The 19433-nt window shown below is 39.9% G+C and overlaps 1 protein-coding gene across 1 annotated transcript; it reads right to left on the bottom strand.

Annotated features, from left to right (window-relative positions):
• nkd (NKD inhibitor of WNT signaling pathway naked cuticle) lies at positions 1-14048 on the bottom strand. The gene is made up of 5 exons (XM_033334279.2): positions 12470-14048; positions 6295-6500; positions 5072-5479; positions 4205-4506; positions 1-3774 (listed from the first exon to the last, which is right to left on the bottom strand). Exons 1-5 carry the CDS (start codon positions 12546-12548, stop codon positions 3123-3125), a joined length of 1647 nt encoding a protein of 548 aa, XP_033190170.1. The 5' UTR covers positions 12549-14048; the 3' UTR covers positions 1-3122.
• Positions 14049-19433: the final 5385 nt, after the last annotated feature.

Genomic DNA, 19433 nt, shown 5'->3' with positions numbered 1-19433 from the left:
TGAAAATAATGTCGAAATTTTATTGGTTTTCTTTATGAAACACCCTGGAGTGAATGAATTCCATAATGAATTCCGATGATGTAGTATCAAAATGTGTTTTTAATAAATATCAATAAAAAATACATTACACAAAATATCTACAATGATTACAAAGATCGATATAAAATTACATGTCGCTGGACAGCACCACCATCCAAGATTTATAAATGTACAAAGTAGCAATTGTCATAGTTTAATCGTATTGTTAGTAATATCTATTGTAATTAATAAATATTATAATTATAATCCTTTTTTCCTCGAGTACTCCGATAGAAAAATATCCGTAACAATTCCAGTTGTTAGATTCTAAGCATCGTGCATTTCCAAATTAATATAAAGAAATACGTAGCTTAATAACGTACTGCTAGTGAAAATAATTGTAGCTGCGTTAATAATAAATGGGTCCATCGAAATTCAAGGAAGTGTTTTCGTACATTGAGATTCGATAATTAATACTTGCGTAGTAACAGAGATATGACAAGGCACTCTTAACAAGTCCGTTCTTTTCAGCTTTACTTTTTTTTTTTTTTTGTGAAAATCTTATGCATGTTCAATGTTACGCCTCAAAAGATACGTATAATAATTCTTGACATTAATTTCTGACATCATAATATTTTTATCACTCATACGCTTGGGTTAAATTTATTACATCAGCGGTAATTATTTCAAAAACTTTATGTGTTTTAATCAAATCCTCAATAACGAACTATTCGATAATAAAAAGATATAAAAACTTTTGTAGTAAATTATTTCTTTCTCAATGAATTTACTTCATGTAATTTTTATCGTTGTGTCGCATCTCAAATAATTATCAGCGATAGTCTATATAACAGAAAGATTATATACACATAAAGATTTTGCTTCAACAAAAATTCCGTGCCATCGCATATTTTCCTACCAAGTCTTCGTCATTTATGAATTACAGAATTGAAACAATAATTGGAAATATAGCGTACAGAATTGTAAATTTCATAATTGTTTCCTTACGATTACATTACCTTAATACTTTCTTGTATTGTCGAGAAATATTGTATAAATACAATGAAGTAATGATTAACGCCATTACGGGGCATACTATTGTATTCGTTGGAATATAGAAGCACCATCGATTTGCGATGTAATCGTTACGAGAAAAAAAAGTTTTCGTAAAAATTACAACGCTGAATATCAGATCAAGGAAGATATTGAATGACTGCAAACGCTTTAATATATTCTATAAAAGTTATCTTCTTATATATGTTTTTAGATCAATAAATTTTACTTCCTTTGCAGATATATCTTTCTCTCTCCTTTCTTTAAATCAATTTTCTGAGTAAAATCGGATTATTAAGAAAATTTAGCTGATTGATTTCAATTGATTTATGAAACGAGTCATTCATTATTTTCAATAAATATTTATCCGCTAAGTAACAAAAATTGTTACTTGCTCAAAGTTTTGCAATCAGCCAATATTCCTGACACTTTGACTAAATATTTATCTACAATTTTCTTATTTCATAGCTCAGTTAAATAAATACATTTCGTCGAATTACAGATTGTTCCAAGGAAAGTGTCCGAGAAAAGTTATTTTAAAACGCTTAACGTTCAAGATAAGATCTTGGGCATTCTCCTTGAGGTTTCGCTCATACCTTCAGCAAGAAAGCTCTAGTCAGAAAAGCACTTTGTCTCTTATTATTTAGTGTTATTTTCGTATTTATTCAACGCCACGAACTTTAAAATATTTCTAGTTCTCGTGATTTTCTACTTTGCATACGTATGTAATTTTTAGAAATTCAATTCATGCTCTCGCTAGGCAACTTTATTCTGTATAGTGGTTACGTTATTGTTACGCACTAATACTGTTCCGTCTAAAGTGACATTATACATTATAAATTAATTGAGTAAATTGTTTTAAAATCATTGTTACAGTAATCAAAACAGTTTGTATGTTCGTCGGATTATAATAAAATTTCTCTGTAGAACAAATCTTTACACTTTGTACTAAAATATGTAAAAGCCACGTAAATTAAAATGGAGGATTTTGTACGATTTTGTACGTGATTCGAGTTCGAAGGAAAACTAAAAGTATTTCCTTTTAATAAATTAAAAGTCGGTTTAAAGAATTGTATAAAATCGTCGAACTTCGTTCATATTTTACACACGATTATGTACAAAAACGAATCACTATTGTGTATGCGTGTGACTATAAATATCGAGCATTACAGTAGCGAGACGTTGTAAAAATTTCAGAAATAACAACCTTCGTAATAAGCACTTCGGTATAGTAATAGATCATTGGTATCATCTAGATTTTCATCATCTTAGATTTTCTTCGTTCACTTGTAATACTATTACAAATTGAGGAAGATACACATATCCCTTGCTCTGGAAATTGAAAACGTAAACGAGGAAAGATCGTCTTATACCATACGATAAATAATTAAAATATAAACAGGATTACATGTCTCAAGAATAAAACTTCTCGATACATTGCTTAGTCGATACTTACAATGATCCAAAGCTATTCGAGTATCCATTTTTAAAAAGTGCGCTTTGGTTCGTTATTGATCGACTATGTTAAAATCGGGTTCGATAATACCTTCTTTCTAAAAAGAACGAAACATGGCAGTGATCTTCGTAACTTCCATTAGAATATCTCGATATTTCGGAATTAAAATTTACGCAGGAACTCAGTACATTCGAACGAATAAAAATGTACAAACCGCAAAGTGTAGGAATAGATGAACAAAAGTTTGGCTGTAGGTGTTTTTTACTACACTGATCCTCGGAAATCATAGGATGAACGACTGAATTCGATTTCTATTCTAACTGTGAAATATTCATTTTAATCACTAGATACAATAATTATTGTAGGGATGTGTAAAAACAGAAGAAAACAGGCTATAGTTTTAAATTTCCAACGGTCGACCCTACAGCTAAATAATAATAGATCAATCGACTGATTTCTGACAGCCGGCAATCAGAAAAAAATCTTTTAAAGAACAGCACAGATCACTCAGTCTCCACCCTATCGCTCGAGGACTAATGCAATCACCAAAGAATCTCGTTACATTCGCGCAAAAGCTCCTCGAACGAAGAACGAATCAAACAAGCGCCTCCGTGTGGTAATGATGGTAATGATGATGAATATGTTCGTGAACGTGCTTCCTACCGGAGCTCGCAGCGGCGTTCTGCGAAAATTCTCGTTCCAACCAACGAACGACTTGGACCATAGCTCTGGCCTGATCCTGTTCCCTGGTCGCATGCTTCAGTTGATGTTTCTTGCTCGACTTACCACACTGTTGAGGCGTTTGACCAAACTGCGTCTCGCTACGCTGAACGTTATGATTGTTGGTCGGAGTTTGATTAATAGGGTGCTGATTGTTCGATATCAGATTGCCGCCATTACGATTCGCGTTAGCTGGTGCAGTGGTTTGTTGGTCTGTATAGACGTTCGGGCTGATCACATTTCTCGGTAGAACTTGAGGTTGAACGTATGCTCGTGGCGGTTGCACCGTCGTGTTATTCCTCTGAAGTCCGTAGTGTGCACGCGTCTTCCTCAGATTCCCCCTATGCTTCGCAGGTACCTTGGAGAACGACGTGAAACCCTGAGGCTTTTCCCGAGTAGGCTTATGGTAAGCTGTCGCCGTGGGCCGAGATTCCGATGGTGAACGACAATCTTGATTGTAGTGAGGTGAAGTCTCGACGTGCGGGGCTTGGGATGGAATGCGCAGTTGCTCGTTCTGATGTCGTTTCCTGGTGTGTCAGAAGCGTTATATTTTTATTGTTACTTTCTTCAAGCGAACAGCAAATAACAATTGCGAATTTAATTGTTATTATAGCATATATTCGGTCGATGATATTAACATAAAGAAATCTTACCGATGGAAAAGGAAATATTTTACGTAAATATATCGCGGATTTTTGCGAATACTGCCAAAAAAAAAAAATAGATTCTAAGAAAAGACCGATTTAACTCGTTAAAAATTATCTGTATTATGTATCCTATACATAACACACGCGATATATATTTAGGCAAGATATCAGAAAATGTAGATAAGACTACCGAAATGGAACAATCTTGTTAGGAATCTCTGTACGAAATATGTATTTATTTGCGCTATAGTTCCTTTTCTTCGAGAGCACGTCACGCGATTTTCCATGCGATTGAACGCGAAAGACGTACCTTGATGTATGAAAACTGAGATTATTCTTTTCCATGTTCGCCTGAATAATTTCCAAGAGCTGTTGCCTTTGTAGGGCACCACTGCGTTTTCGCTGATTAGTCGTGAGAAGTGGCGTCAAGGGGGAAACTGCGGGAGAAACATCACTGTCATCGCTAATATCACCCTCGGAGCTATTGGAATAGGGTGATGGTAAATGAGGCACGGGCCCCACCCTTTTGCGTAATTCCTCCTGCTTTATTCGATTTGTTCGTGCGTTTTCACCGTCATCCTCGCTGTGGGTATCCACCTCCTTCTCTTCGTTCTAGAACAGCATATAAAAATAATATATTTTGATTTATCGAACGTGTAATATTACTTACAAATAACATCATTTAACAAATATACAAACACTTTCTGATATTTGTCGTATGCTACATAAAACATATCTTTATCGATATGTACATATTGTCCTACGCGTTAATCTGACATCCTTTGACATTAAAATATAAAAATTCCTATCACAAACCTATCTTCTTTATATTCCAAGATTCAAATAACTACCATACAACGACGCGCAGCTGTTTCATTCAGAATTCCGAGAGTTCGAACACCCCGACAATAAAAAGGCAATCCGCGAGGAACCCTGTTACATCTGTCCAACATCGATAATAAAAATAAAAAAAAAAGGGGGGGTAGGGGAGAAAAACGGATAAAGAAAGAATCAGAAGGAACAGACCCCCCTCCTATCCCGCGAACGATAAATCTCGAAAGGCAGAAATGATAAATCCGCCACTAGCTTCTAGAATTGTCGGGTTACGAAAGAAGAGACGCGGCTCCATAAAAACCCAAAGCCTCGAATCCTCGCCTCGTAGGGGCATCAATCTTACCTGGCAACGGTGTCGTGGCACCCTCCTCCTTCTAGGAACTCTACGTAAACCATGCGCGCCAGTATGGGTCCCGGCATTGTTGCAGGACGCGTGCTTTAAATGGCAGCAGGACGAATTTCCGGAAAAGCTCGTAGCAGCAGCCGGCTGCGTGGACGCGTTCAAACAGCCGCCAGCCGATCGCGTCTGGCTGGTTCTCTGATCTGGCGACACAGTCAATTTCACCTTAATCGTCTTACTGCCGCACGGTGGTACCTGGATAGAAGCGCCCAGAGTATCGTAAATGGTAGTAACCAGGCCGGCTATGTCGTCCTTTGTTATCTTCCCGTGGCCGTCGAAATCGTACAGGGTGAATGAGAATTCTTGCCGTCTTCGGTCACCCTCCGCTACCGAAACGTCGCATTCGAATTCCTGCAACCGGACCAACAGTTGAGTAATAAAAGTTTCAAATCAATGATAAATAGAAATGGGACGAGATATTTTATTACTTGGAATATGTAAATCGTGCAGAGTCTGCGGTCCCAGCAATATTTTATTATTGATTCTATATATTACGTGTATCGTATACAGGGTGGTTGGTATACTGGTGGTACAAGCGGAAAGGGGGTGAAAAAAGAAGTCGAAAATATAGAATAAAAAAAATTCTTTTTTAATTTTTCCATTGAGACAACGATGTACAGTGAGATCCGTTATAACGAGACGCGATAAAGTGCGCGCGTACCGAGCCAAAATTCAAAGTCGATTTTCTCGAAAACAAAGCCTCGAACGAAAAATTGTTATTCTGTATTTTCCACTTCTTTTTTCACGTAGAATCACCCCCTTCCCGCTTGTACCACCAGTTACCAACCACCCTGTATATTAATTTATTATTATCTTCCATTTGTATCTTATCGCGATAAGTTAGTAAGTTCGATAAGGTGCTTAGATACATATATTAAATTATAGCTGAAAAGAATATATTTTATACCGAGTTTGAATCGCAAAGGATCCAATGATACAGATTTGCTGTAAGCATCGATTACGTTGTATAATAAGATAAGTTCAATCTCTTAGGAGATGAAAATTTGTTCTAAAAGATCTACTATCTTTACGTTCCCAATGAAAGATTAAACGTAATGTTAGAGGGTTAATCGAGGATTAATTTAGAAAAAAAGTTGTTGAAATTTAAAAACAACAACATATTGTTTTATTGTTTCCTCTTTAACAAGCAAGGGAGTTAATAATACCTCGAAACTGAGTTGCTTCGTTGTACTAGCACTCGGCTGCTCGTCATTTCCGGTGGCCGGCGTAGGACTGGTGGAAGCGTCAACCGCGACCTGTGGTGCCTCTGTTTCTAATAGAATTGGCTGGGATTCCGGTGGCGAACCGCTACGAGGTGCCGAGATACCGCCAAGAAGTTCCTCCGAGTCGCTGCCTTCCGTATTACCAACCACTGTAACCAAACGATCGTTAACTTGTCAGTAATAATGGACGGACCAAGATTTAACCGATATTTAACCAGCCTCTAACTATCTTACGATAAACCGCGACGAAAGCTATGAAAAATCCTACGCAAGTGAGATCGTACGTTGTATAATAATCGTCGATATTCGCGCAAGTGGATATCACACTGATATTTTAACGAATGAAATTTTATTTTAAATGAGATGTTGGTTTTATGAAAACGAAGCTTAATATAATTATAAGATCAGAGTGGTTCTACTCGTTTTACGCTAGCTCGTTAAACATATTCCTCTTCGTAGCTTTGTTTTACGTTGCATGAAGTTCTCATCAAAGGGAATGAAACTGTTATCTACGGTCGAGCGGCGGCGTCGCTCGTAAACAAAAGTCAGAATCTCAAAGGTATCAAAGTAACATCCTCCACGGTAAAGCCTATATTTATAGTCAGTTTCTGAGTGCCACTCGGTACTTAAGTTACGGAGTGTAGGAAGTATTTTCGGACTATTTTCAAGGGGATGTAACTTCGAATCACCAGAAATAAATACAACAGATCGTCAAACCTATCTCACGGTCACGTTTCTTTCACATTAAATCGAATCCAACGAGATCATTGTTTACGTGCCTCGATCTATACTACACGACTTTTAAAACAAGAAAAGAAGCAACAGCTAATATAGACAAGAAACAAAATAAATAGAAGATTGGCACGAAAATAAGGTGAACACAGAAAGAGTCGACGACGTTAAAAAGATTTGAAAAATTGAGCAAAAAATGACAGAGGAAAAATTTTAATCGGCGGAAGCGTGTCTAGAAATTGATGGATGCGAACGCGTTTAAACGCGTAAATTACAGATCAAAGGGTTGCTGTTTCATAATTACAGAGAGACCGGATTCCGTGCATAAAAGCGCAATTATCTTTAATGCATTCGGTCTATTGCTCGGCCGAAATTATTCGCGCGGTGCGAGCGAACGAGCGAGCGAACGAATTAACGAAAGTTCCACTGAAAGGGATGGCGAGAACACATCCATTTCCAGCGTTTATTTCAGAAACGTTTTGCACACTCGCCGAAGGAAGTGTAATGTATCTTTAATGTGTCTGCATTACACTGCCGTTTACCGTTACCTAGACGCCTGTGTAAAAGCGTTCTACGAAATGAAATACTGAAAAGATATCTTTGCGCAACTACCATACATAAATGAGCATCTACGAAACACGACACGTCCGCCGCCATGATGCGGTACATGGAGCGCCGCTTTTTACAAAATTTCTAAAGTTTTCACCGACGCTTTGGAGCAAATGTGCATCGTTTAAATATATTTCCTGGATGTTTGGATCGAATAAACTATGCAATTAAATATAAAATGTTTTATACGCTGTGTATTCGATAGAATATTATTAGACAGAATATTAGACAGATTAGAATATTATTATTATTATTATTATTTACACAGAATGTTTCCATATGTAATACCTGTACTTGTAAGATATGCAAATTCTAGATCGAGGAATATTCGAAAATTGGCAAAATAAAATTTCGAACTTTTATAATATAATTTTTCGTACAAACAATTTTGCCAAGTTCGCTAATAAAAATAGTTATTTATTAGTAGTAGTTGGTAAGAAGGTGTTAATTCGTATACTCGTTGGTGGTAAATGTACAACGATAAGATTTGAATGGCGAGATCAATGTAAAGGAGTGATAGGGAGCAATAAATTTGGAACGACCTCTTTCCCACCCACAACGTAAAAGGAAAAGAGAATCTTAAGTAAAGATTTTATCTAATGGACCTCGCCACACACGTAGGGACGACTGTTCGAAGGATTTTCTATATCTAGGAATTTCGTATACACATATCGAAAGTTAGGAAATTGAACGTCGATATAAAAAACGTTTCATCTTTCTTTCCTTCTTACGAAACACATGGAAACTATCTCTGAAATAGATACTTAACTTATTATCTTTGTCAATTTAATTGTTTTATATCTTATCAAACAATGTCAATCGTGATACTAATTTGTCAATATCAATGATGATTAACAAAATCCAATAATAAAAATATAAATAAATAAGGAAACGACGGAGGTGTAATTTAACGCAGCGTTACACACATTGGTGCACGCTTCTCTTATTTCATAATGATCAGTACAACGCAATAAGCAATTCAATTAAGAAGGAAAGCTTTTCATTTCTTTTGGAATTCATGGATTGTAATAGGCGGCCGTCCTACATGCGTCCAACATCCAGCCATAGTAAAAAGAACAAGCTCTAACAACTGTCAGCAATTACTGCTCAGACTATCGATCAATGAATATTGAAGATGCACGTTAGAATTTTACGAGGGTCTTGCAATAGGTGCGAGAGTTTAGAAAAATAAACATTTCTTTCGGAAAAGGTAAACGTTTACAAATTTTGTACAGTTCCTTTAAATTTTTTTTTTATTTTTAAATTTATATTATTTTAGTACTTGAACGTTTTTTAGTATTTCATCGTACTGTAGTACTAAATTCCTTGTCATCGCTATGATATTTTTTCTCGACTCGATAAAACAATGCAAAAGGAGAAAAAGATATTGCAGTGTCAATTAAAATACAACTACGCGAATGTAACATAGCTAAACGTTAGAATTATTTAAGCTACTCGGATCGGATTCTGTTGCAAGTTGGCCGAGCAATCGACCAAAATATTAAGGGAATGCTCAATACATAATCGGGGTTCGATAAAACGAGTTCCGCGGCGATTCGAGTTCCGAGTAGCCGGAGAATGTTTCGAGTGCTTTGGCCACCGTTTACACGTTTCCCTTCTACGATGGTAGGCCGTCTCTTCGGTCTCGAGGAGCCTCCGCTTTTATCTTAATTCACGCGATACATCATTAAGCCGGTGCAGCGTGATTCCAGTAAAATATATACTTAAAAACGTCGGCATCAAAGGGACCGCGAAGCAACGATAATTAGCGATACGAAACTCGTAATAAACGAAGCCGGCCGCTAATTTCAATTACTCGAGACCAACGGGAGGAAAAAGAATGAAAAAGGAGGGAAAAAAACGACGAGAAAACGCTTGCACACGCGCGCAGAAAAGAGAACGAGGAAGGGAAAAGAAATGACGAAAGGGGGACAAGGAAAACCGAAAGTAGGGCAGAGATAAAAGAAAACACCGGAGAAAAAGGAAAAAGCAAAACCAAAAAATTAGAAAAAAAAAGAGAGAAGAAGAGAAGAAAAAGCGGGATAATCGTATCTGCATAAAGAAACGGACGCATATACGCGTATAATGATACCTGCCGTGTGGTAATTACGCCCGTAACTCTTTCGTGGGGCGAGCGTTAAAGACCCAAGACACTGAACGCACCGGGGGAGAAAAAAAAAGGGAGACAAAGAATGGCGGAGAGCGAAAGAGAGAAACAGAGGGAAGAGCGTGACAGAGAGAAGAGGAAGAAACATAGGAAGAACAAGGGGAAACTGAGATGGAGAGCGAAGACCACAGTGGAACGGGTAGAAAGAGGGAACAGAGAGAGAGAGAGAGAGAATCTTTGCTTTGATATCAAAGGAATAGAGAATAGCCATGGACGCCTTTTATCTAACCACCGGACTAATGTATGTAACGAACTTGCAAGGTCTCGATAATTAAACTCCACCCTTGACGCGCGACCCTCCCCCTCGTGCAGCTACGTGTATAATCTATAGTACGTGTATATGTAGTCTGTAGTACTATATATACGCTGTGTACGAAAGAGCGCGCGCGTGTGTTTATACCGTGTGTACCGTACCGCTTTTGCGCCCTCTTGAATGAAAAGCAGCGGGAGAGCGGGACACAAGCGGCTTCTGCTTTCTTCTTTGTATATCACCCCTTTCTGTTTGCTCGGCTCGTAACTTTTATCATTTGCCGACGCAACAGCTTTCCCTGTTCCTACTCATTCGGCTCTCGACTCGTATGAAAATTTTGCCCCGCGACGCAAGAGAAAACACCCATAAAGAGGAACGCCGCAAGAGAATCCGAGATCGGCCGATCTTCAAAAGCGGGATTCGCTGCGCCGCGCGCCTCACCCATACATAGACGGACCCAGGCAATTGTTCCACGATTTTCGATCAGTTTCTCTTCCCAACGACGCGACTGTAGGACGGAGGATAGAGATAGACTAATAGACGACATGGAAAGATATTGTGTTAGTTCATTCTTGCTTTTGCTTCTCTTTTCTGTCCTTTTCTGATTTTTGTTTTCCTTTAATACGATAATTTTTAATCGGCGAGTCTGCATGGCTTTGATTTGCACTATGACAAACGTAAGAGACGATTCGTAGATTACGTAATACTAATATTCGGAATGAAATGAAATTTAATTTTGTCTGTAGCGAATATAAAATATGAGAAGTGAAACATTATGGAGATATAACGAGTAATATTTATTATACTGAATAAAATGATTAATTTGAATAAATTTTCTATCGAATATCATGGGATGGCTGACTTTTATTGAAATATTTACTGTTTTTAAACTGTTATTTAAACTAGCGACTCTTTATTTCTGAACGATCCACTTGCAAGATGCGAACGAAGATCTGTATCAATTAAAATTTTTCGAATTCTGGAACGCGGCTAACTAGAAGCGCGTTTTATTTTTACCCTCCATCTTACGAGTAGATGTTAGCTTCTGGTGGAACATACATAGCTATGTTTGTTTCATTAAAGTAGGTTTACAAGTGTTAAAAGTTATAGACTAATGACATGTTAAGTGTTATTTATACAACTGAGAAACTGTTATCCCCTTCGCAGTGAAATTTTTTTCGAATAACTAAATAAGTAAAATTAAATAAGTAAGATAGTAAATATTAAAATTTGTCACCTTTCGCTTTAGAATATCATAGTTAAAAAATATAAAAATAATTCATCAGTGGTTTTTGATAGAATACATGTCGCATTCTTTTCATCGCATATCTTTATTTGCATTTATAAAATGACTATGTTATTTCTTATAGTATCTATACATATTATGTAAATGTTTTTTTAGTTTATTGAAAGATCGTTACCATGTAACGATAAAGTAGTTATTTGCTGATAGAGTGCCGCCTTCGATATCAATATCAATCATTCAAATATTTATCTTCACGCTTACAATATTTTACACATACGAAACTAAAAATGATAAGTGTCAATGCGTATTTCAAGCGCTATTCAATTTATTTCTATCTACTCTTTTTGAAACTAACAATAAAACAAAACATATATTTGTATTATTATTACAGTTTACAAATAAGTAACTGCTCGTTCAACTATATTTCAACTAATATTTAACATTCATAAATATATACCGTTGCATAAACATTTTACAACTAGTATAACGACGTATTGTCTAAATAGAATGTATAACATCATCGATGAATTTATAAAATATATACCAAATAATATCAGATAATACCAAACTGTATAACGAGCTGCAAATTTCGTCTCTGAGTCGGTAATAACCCATAAAAGTGGTTGATGCGACGTTCAATAATTAATTGAAATAGAAAAAAGGAAAATAATAAAAATATTTATCGTTCAATTGCGTCAGAAAATATTCGAAAGCTCTACAAATTGTTCGAAAAGTAAGAAACCAATGACGGTTAACAGACAAATTTTTAGCAGAACAAGGTTATAGATCAACGGGTAAGAAAAATGCAAGTATGACGTAACACCACGTGGGATCCACTTCTGTCATACTGCAGTAGCATCATCGAGAAACACGCACCACGCGGCTCGCAACTCGGGCAAAATATCACGCCTATAACCGGACCCTGACCGAACAAATCCGTATATGGTATATCTCGATCTATCCATGCATCGGCGATTTCGACGCACATCGATATTTTGAAGTGTATATATGACAAAAAAGAAACATAAGGGAAGAAAAAGCGGGGGTCGAATGGATAAAAGTAGACGAATAGAGTCGATAGCGAGAAAGACAGAGAGGCGTCATAGTAGCTTACCAGAAAAGGGTCTATAGCCAGCGAGGAACCTTGCCCGCCACCACTTTACGAATCCAGTAGCCATGAGACCCTCATGCATCCACAAACGTTGCGCACACTTTCCTTCCAGGCTTCTTGTTTCGCCACTTTGTTTTTATTTTTCTTCCCAAACTCGTCACCGTATTAAATTCTTCCTGTTCCTTCGCGTCGCAACAGCCAGCCGTATGTCACTATGACGATCGACGAATATCGCCGTATCCGATGTTAAAAAACACGGCTGTGTTTTCACCTGACAATCATTCGTCGTTCTCTCGTCGTGCCCGATTTCCCCCGTGCACGGTTCACCGTAGCCACTGCTAGAAATTGGAAAACAAACACACTTCCGCGAACTTCATACTCTCCTGATAACAGTCGGTCGACATCGGTTGATCACACAACGATCGACGTGCGCGACAACGCACCGAACGAACGACACGTGTTTTCGAGGGTTGGTTGCAGCGTTTGAAGTTACGACTTACGACCCAGTCGGCGCCCAGTCAACTTTCTCGTCTTTTTCTTTCTATCTTTTGTTTATCGTGCTTTCGACGCAAAGGCGAAACGTTCGTGCTCGCATGCTCGTTCCCCTGTCACTGACTTTCAGTTACATGCACGTAGGCAGCCGTGTGGCTGCGAAACGAACAACACTCGGTGTCGAATTTAATCCAGGTAAAAGCGACGAAAGAGAAAGAAACGCGGTCGCGACGAGAGAGGTCGGTCACACGACATCGCTCGACTCGTGGCCCGACTACGACTACGGACGATCGTTCTTGCCTAAACCACGTTCCCCGTAATTCCCTTTCCCCTTCCATAGGGCGCTGCGTCGTCAACAGTGCCGAGCCGTGGATACATGGGCCCTGAAGGTAGGAGGCGCGGCTCCGAACCTCCGATTCACGCTCTTTCCGTCCGTCTCTCTTTCACCTCCCTCCCTTTGCCACTTTTTCGTCAGCTTTTCTCTGTTACTCCATCGAATCCGTCTCCTTTCCTTCCTCTTCTCCTTCTAACTACACCGGCCGTCTCTCTTATTCTATTCCCTTCTTCTTCTCGTAATTCCATCTTCCTCTATTTCCCTTTCTTTCTGTTTCTCGCGTTCTTCCTTTTCTACGTTTCCTATCCTATTTTCTGTGTTCTCTCCGTCTTCCTCCTATATAACCTTCTTGCTCTACCTCCATCTCTTTCCCTCCCGTCTTCCTTTTACCTTCGTACTCGTTTTCTCGTACTAACCACGCGTATACTTTCCTTTTCTCCTCATCTTCTCTCTTTCCTTTTTGTCCAGCGAAGGTCTATGAGAGAGGCAAAGAAGGATAGCTTCGTACGGCTGGTGGGGTTTTGAAAGAAGCCGATGATGGTTCAACGTGGTCTACGACGACACTAAATGTCGACGCCGCGACGTCGAACGGCATGCGTAAAAAGGGAACCGGGGGCCTCCTAAGGATTTCGATTATCGCGGTCGCAAACAAAACTTCGCCGGATTTTTGCGTCGGTGATCGCGTGCGGACGTTGCTCCGATTCGCTCGCGGAGAAAGTCGCTTTTAAAGGATTCGGAAAAACGGGGCTCCTGTCTGAAAGGACCCGGCGTCGAATCGTTCCTACGGGCGAGATTGTCGCGTCGTCGAAGTCGTCGCTAGAATCCCGTAATTCGTCAGAATGACGCACAACCAGACTACTGTACCTTCCGTCGCGGCAAACTTCAACCGATGAGTAATGGTTTAGGGTCATCTTTGGTTTTTACTTGGTCCGCGCTTTAATCTTCCGTCCACCAGAGATAATGATAATTATTCTTAATATTTCGACGCTACGTTATAGCGGAATATTTATCGTACAACATCTTCTGTTGCTTCTGTTAGCGATCTACGTAACAAAAACATTCGTTTAATTATCGTCTTAAGGATGAATGATAATTAGGCCAGAAATTAAGATGGTTTTAATGGAACTAAAATTTGAGTAACTGTTAATAACTTTCTAAATTTTACCCAGTATACTTAAGGAAACTCACAGCGTTTCCCGAGTTAAGCATAATTTGAGAAAGCCGAGATAAATGCCATGCTTCCTAAGCATTTTACTATTTGTTTTTCAATTATTCAAGGTTAAAGTGCATAAATGTAGTAGTGTAGTGGGATAAATGGGAAATACTCTTTTTGGAGACTGTACCCGCACGCTATTATCTCCTAGCGGTGTTTCAGAAGAAACATAGGCGTCACCTTTGACAATGTAATGAATGAACTTTACCGAAAAGCACTTTGTCATGTATACACGAGACCCAGTAGCGGTATTTCGTGTCTCTTGTTAACATAATTCTCTGTCAAAATCGTTATTCAATTTTCTACTTATCTATTAATATTCATCTTCCACGTTTCCACCAACTTGTAACTAATTTACACTAATCGATATATATGCACAACGATTGTAACTCCCTTCTTGGAACAAATCAAATCAATAACAAACAACGTGAAACATTGAAATTCTTGTTGTATCATCGATATCGTATCGTCGATAAAGCTGTTGTATTTCGTCAACGAAGACGATAACGCCTACGTATAAAAGATATAACGAAAATTTGCTCGTACGATAACGTTTCAAAGAATCAGAATCGTTGAAATAACAATAAATCAGGAAAACGAAAAACACGGCCCCTGAGTAGCTGCGCCATTGGCTTGACAAGTACCCCCTTGCTCTCCCTGTACGGAAAGTCTCTACCCACCATGCCACGCTATGCCGTGCTGTGCTACGGTTTGCCGTGCCATCCTCAACCGCGTAGCGTGGCTAGTTGTTTCTTTTCTTTATTCCTTTGTCGGAAAGTCGGTGGCGAGTCTCGTTTTTAAGAGAAGAGTAGAGGGGAGGAGGCAAAAGGAAAACGACAACCGCTCAGCAGGGGCTGAGGAAGGAATGGTCGGGCCGGGGCTAGGGGGAGGGGCACGGGGAGGGAGGGAGGGCCACGCAGCAAGGAGAATAAAACGTACGGTTCAAAAACTCAGTACAGACTAACCTCGAAATAAAGCCGGCAACTCGCTCGGGAAACCAAGGCATATCTATTAATAATAAACTGTTTTCAGTGAACTGTCTTCCTATCGTCTGGAGAGAAAGGAGAGCCCACGACTGCTCCTTTGCGAACGCGACACGCCGCGCCGGCTTTTGCATGGTCTCTCTCCCATTCGAAACCGACGTCGTCTGGCCTGGGCGTCCGTTTCGTTTGCGTTATTATGTAATGTTACGTGCGAATAGCCACGTGTATATGCCACGCCGGCTAAGATGCTGTTGCCACTATTAAAGAAAATTGCCGACACGCGGTGGTAAATAGGAAACGTCGTGCATTCTTCGATACGGTCATCGACGTATCGAACTGCTCGTGCGATCCGTGAATGTGAACATAAATTCTGCTACATAGTATCGTTCGGTCGGGACTTACCGGTAATAAAAGAATAGGGTGAGATCGAGGGAAGTGGGATATATATTTATCGAAGCGCTTTCCCGTAGGGTGCGATATAATAGAGAAATCGCAATACCAGAGAGCTTTAGATGTTTCTCATGGTAATCGTCACGCTTGCCAAATGTCTAAATTACAAAATTTTATATCGTCTTGAAATTTGTAATATGTACGATTAATCGAACGTTCTTCCTCAATTTTTCGATTGCTTTGAACGGTTCGTTAAAAAGCAATCTTGCAATGAACAGTGTAAATACCACTTATCCTAGCTACCAAGCTACCAGGCTGTGTTATCTCGATACTCGTTATCAAACGACACTTCAGCTTGGCTGCAGGCTTTGTTTCTCGAACGTCAAAGATGATGATTTCGATATGATCGTCTTCTAGCGATTGCGATATCTTTCACTTTATTTGTTCCTCTCATACAATTGCACTCGTTTCGAATACAAACGTATCAATTTGTATTTTTTCCCAATTGTTCTCGCAGGATGATGTTAGATTGTTGATTCGAATTTTCCAGCAGGGATCTCTGCCGTTACAAAAATATCGCAAAATGCATCACGGCAAGGTCATTATCATCGCATCACTTGACACTCAACGTGCGAGGGGAAGTAGTACGCGTGAATTATAATGTTAGGCGACACTGAAATACACACGGGAATTTTTCTTTTAAGCGACGCGATAATTAAACATCGACGAAAGAAATGATTTATCGTTGATTCAAATTTGTGTAATTACCAGATTGTTAAAATCTAACGTATTTTTAATTAAATTTCAATTTTTGTTCAAATACAAAAGTCTTCTATGTGTTACACAAAATCGTAATAGGCGACCAGAGAAATTTGAACAATATGATTCATCTGTTCTGAAATTGTACCGTTTCGTTTCAATATTTGTCGAAACTCCAAAGTGCAGCCTTATACTACTTACGAGTAATCAGAAAGATTAAATTATAGAAATCTGAAGAATTTAATTTGTCGTAATTTAAAGAATTTACTTCGAAATCGCGTCATTCCATTCGTATTAAAAAGAAAGAAACGAAAGCAAAATATTCTTCTTCTATGAATTATTAAAGATAAGCAGTTTTATTTTCTCAGCAAAGTCCATTAAAATTATCATCTAAACTTTATGTTCCCCCTGGATTGCGTTTCAGAAACGATCGATCTGTCTTTCTTTCTCCTCCCGACTGGACTATCCTGGAGAAAAACAGGAAGGGAAAGATGAGGAGGAGAAAGGAAGAAATAAAAGAGGGAAGAAGGTCCACGACCGGATCTTATAATTACGCTAATTAGGCAGTAACGTGTAAAAAGAGCGGCGCGAGTATTTATCGCAAGGTATCGTGGAAGGTATACGGAGGTCGGCGAAGGAGGACGTCGTACGACAGAATACGACAGGAAAGGCTATAATACAGTTTTGCCGCGAGCATCAGAAGCAACAGCAGCAGTCACGGCGGTAAGCAAGCGAGCAGCAACGCCGGTGCCGAGAAACAGGCGAGTCTGACGTCGGTTTCGTTGTACGCTCTTCGCGTCTGACAGATGTCTAATTTGAAGAAAATCCAAACGTAGGAATGCCTTCTTAAAAGCCGACTGAGAAGCTTAAGAACAGAGTTTGTAACAATAAATATATATGGGGATAGGTTGCAATAACTCGAGATTGGAGTAACACTGTTTAATAATAAATATATCAACAATACGAAGAAGTCATTTATGACTATTCATAAATATTCAACTATTCGTTTAATCGTAATAAAAGATCGACGAGTTGAAACGAAATTCTTGTGTAACTGTAAATGCAACTACGCAAATATGTAATTATTTCTACGTTAGAAGACGGATATCCAGCCGGGTAAAGATGACTAGTGTTCAGTTCCTAAGTAAGCAGGTCAGACTGTGCAAATTTAGACTTTGAAATAGAAAGTAAGCGCAACGATGAATAAAACCGAGAGATAGAAGCAAGTTATCAATTAAACGCAACAGCGATTTTAAATTACGAGATTGGTCATAGCGTTAAGAATCTACATCAACGTTAATCGTATGCCTTAACGTCGCGACACAGGCCTGGACCGAGCATCCTCCAAGATTTACGAATAACGAGGGATGTTCAAAACTCAGGAGGAACTTCCATCCTGCTTCATGAAAATTAGCCCGTCCCAACGTACATAAGTACATGAGACTCGTTTCCTTTGCGCGTATTTCCCCTAGTCAGAGCGAGGGGTGGTGGTGATGGTGGTGGTGGTGGTGGTTCATTCAAGCGGAATTATCGTTATCGCTGGTTTCCCGTTCTATTTTTCCGTGGGTGTGTAATCAGCGACCGACAAACCCGGACTGAACGTGTGTGGTTGCTACCCGTCAGAGATTTTTCTCTCATCAGGCCAGAACAGGCCGGGACTGAGCGTTTATGGGTACCTTTGCTGGATGGATTCGTCGGAAGGGGAGGGTCGTGGGATAGGGGGGTTGGGTAGCGGTGGTGGCGGCGACGTGAAGGGGAGAGAGAGAGGAAAGAGAGAGCCTCGGCTGGATTACGGGCTGGTCGAGCCGGGGCGGGGGTGGGGGGAAGGAGGAAGCGGTCGGCGCGTTTGATCTCAGCCGCGGGCGCCGACAAAGCGTTCATCCACTCTCCTACAACGGCGTGCTGTCTCGCGAGCAGGAGCGCGACAATGCTCGCCGAGCAAAGCACGCGAGAGAGACAATGGATAAAGCGAGTGAGTTGGTAAGGTAGCGTAATACAGAGCAAGAAGGAAGAGAAGCGGAAAGAGAAAGCTTGAGCAACGCCGGACGAATGGTGCGCCGCGGCACGATGGGAGAAGGGAGAAAAACACAGAGAGACCGAAGAACACATGGAGGGACCGAGAGAAAGAGCTCCCTTCGGTCGGACGAAGAGGTTACGAGTGGAAAAAGAGGGGCCTACCAGCCAAGAGAAAAGACGGAGAACGAGAGAGTGTGTAACTGCGAAGGAGAGAAAAAGAGGGCGATAGGAAACAGAGATGGCTCGTAGGAGAAAGAGAAAGAGCTAGAGGAAGGGTGGGAGGTTGGAAGGAAGAGAGGAACGGGGAAAAGATCCGAAGATCCGTTCCACGATCTGGTGCTGTCGCGCTCGCTTTAGCATGGCACTGCCACTCCCTTGCGCTGGCTACACCAGCTTTGCTATTAATAAATAATGCTCCGTGATCCGCATTACAACTAAAGCGATTCGTTCCGCTCTTGCCTCTTTATTCCCGATATCTTCGAACGCTTGGATATCCGCGAAATCCCTTGTCCCTTCCGTATCGTGTCGGATCGACGGTCTTTTTTAGCGGGTCTGAACTGAATGAACCCGCCTGCCCCCGGTTCGACGAAGCTCGTATACGACTTTGAGGAACCTTATGCCTCCTTCTCGGTCGAGTTGCGAGAGACGCGCCAGAGAGGTTCTAATTTAGAGTATTAGAGAAGCAACGACGTGTGAGCCGGCGAACGTGGTTCACGGAAACACGGACGCGTCCATTTGATGGGTCACGAAACTGCTGTTTGTAATATTTCACGTTTATGA

This window comes from Bombus vancouverensis, chromosome 4 (genome assembly GCF_051014615.1).
Source record: "Bombus vancouverensis nearcticus chromosome 4, iyBomVanc1_principal, whole genome shotgun sequence".
Taxonomy (NCBI): domain Eukaryota; kingdom Metazoa; phylum Arthropoda; class Insecta; order Hymenoptera; family Apidae; genus Bombus; species Bombus vancouverensis.
The sequence above is the reverse complement of the archived record's forward strand: the minus strand, read 5'-3'. Positions and strand labels throughout refer to the sequence as shown.

What these genes read in the sequence shown, in the direction of transcription:
- nkd (XM_033334279.2), bottom strand. Translation starts at nt 12,548, where the DNA reads ATGCATGAGGGTCTCATGGCTACTGGATTCGTAAAGTGGTGGCGGGCA. An exon ending in TGGCTATAGACCCTTTTCTG is followed by an intron (nt 6,501 to 12,469) that starts GTAAGCTACTAT and finishes GTTTGGTTACAG; the next exon opens with TGGTTGGTAATACGGAAGGC. An exon ending in CGAAGCAACTCAGTTTCGAG is followed by an intron (nt 5,480 to 6,294) that starts GTATTATTAACT and finishes GTCCGGTTGCAG; the next exon opens with GAATTCGAATGCGACGTTTC.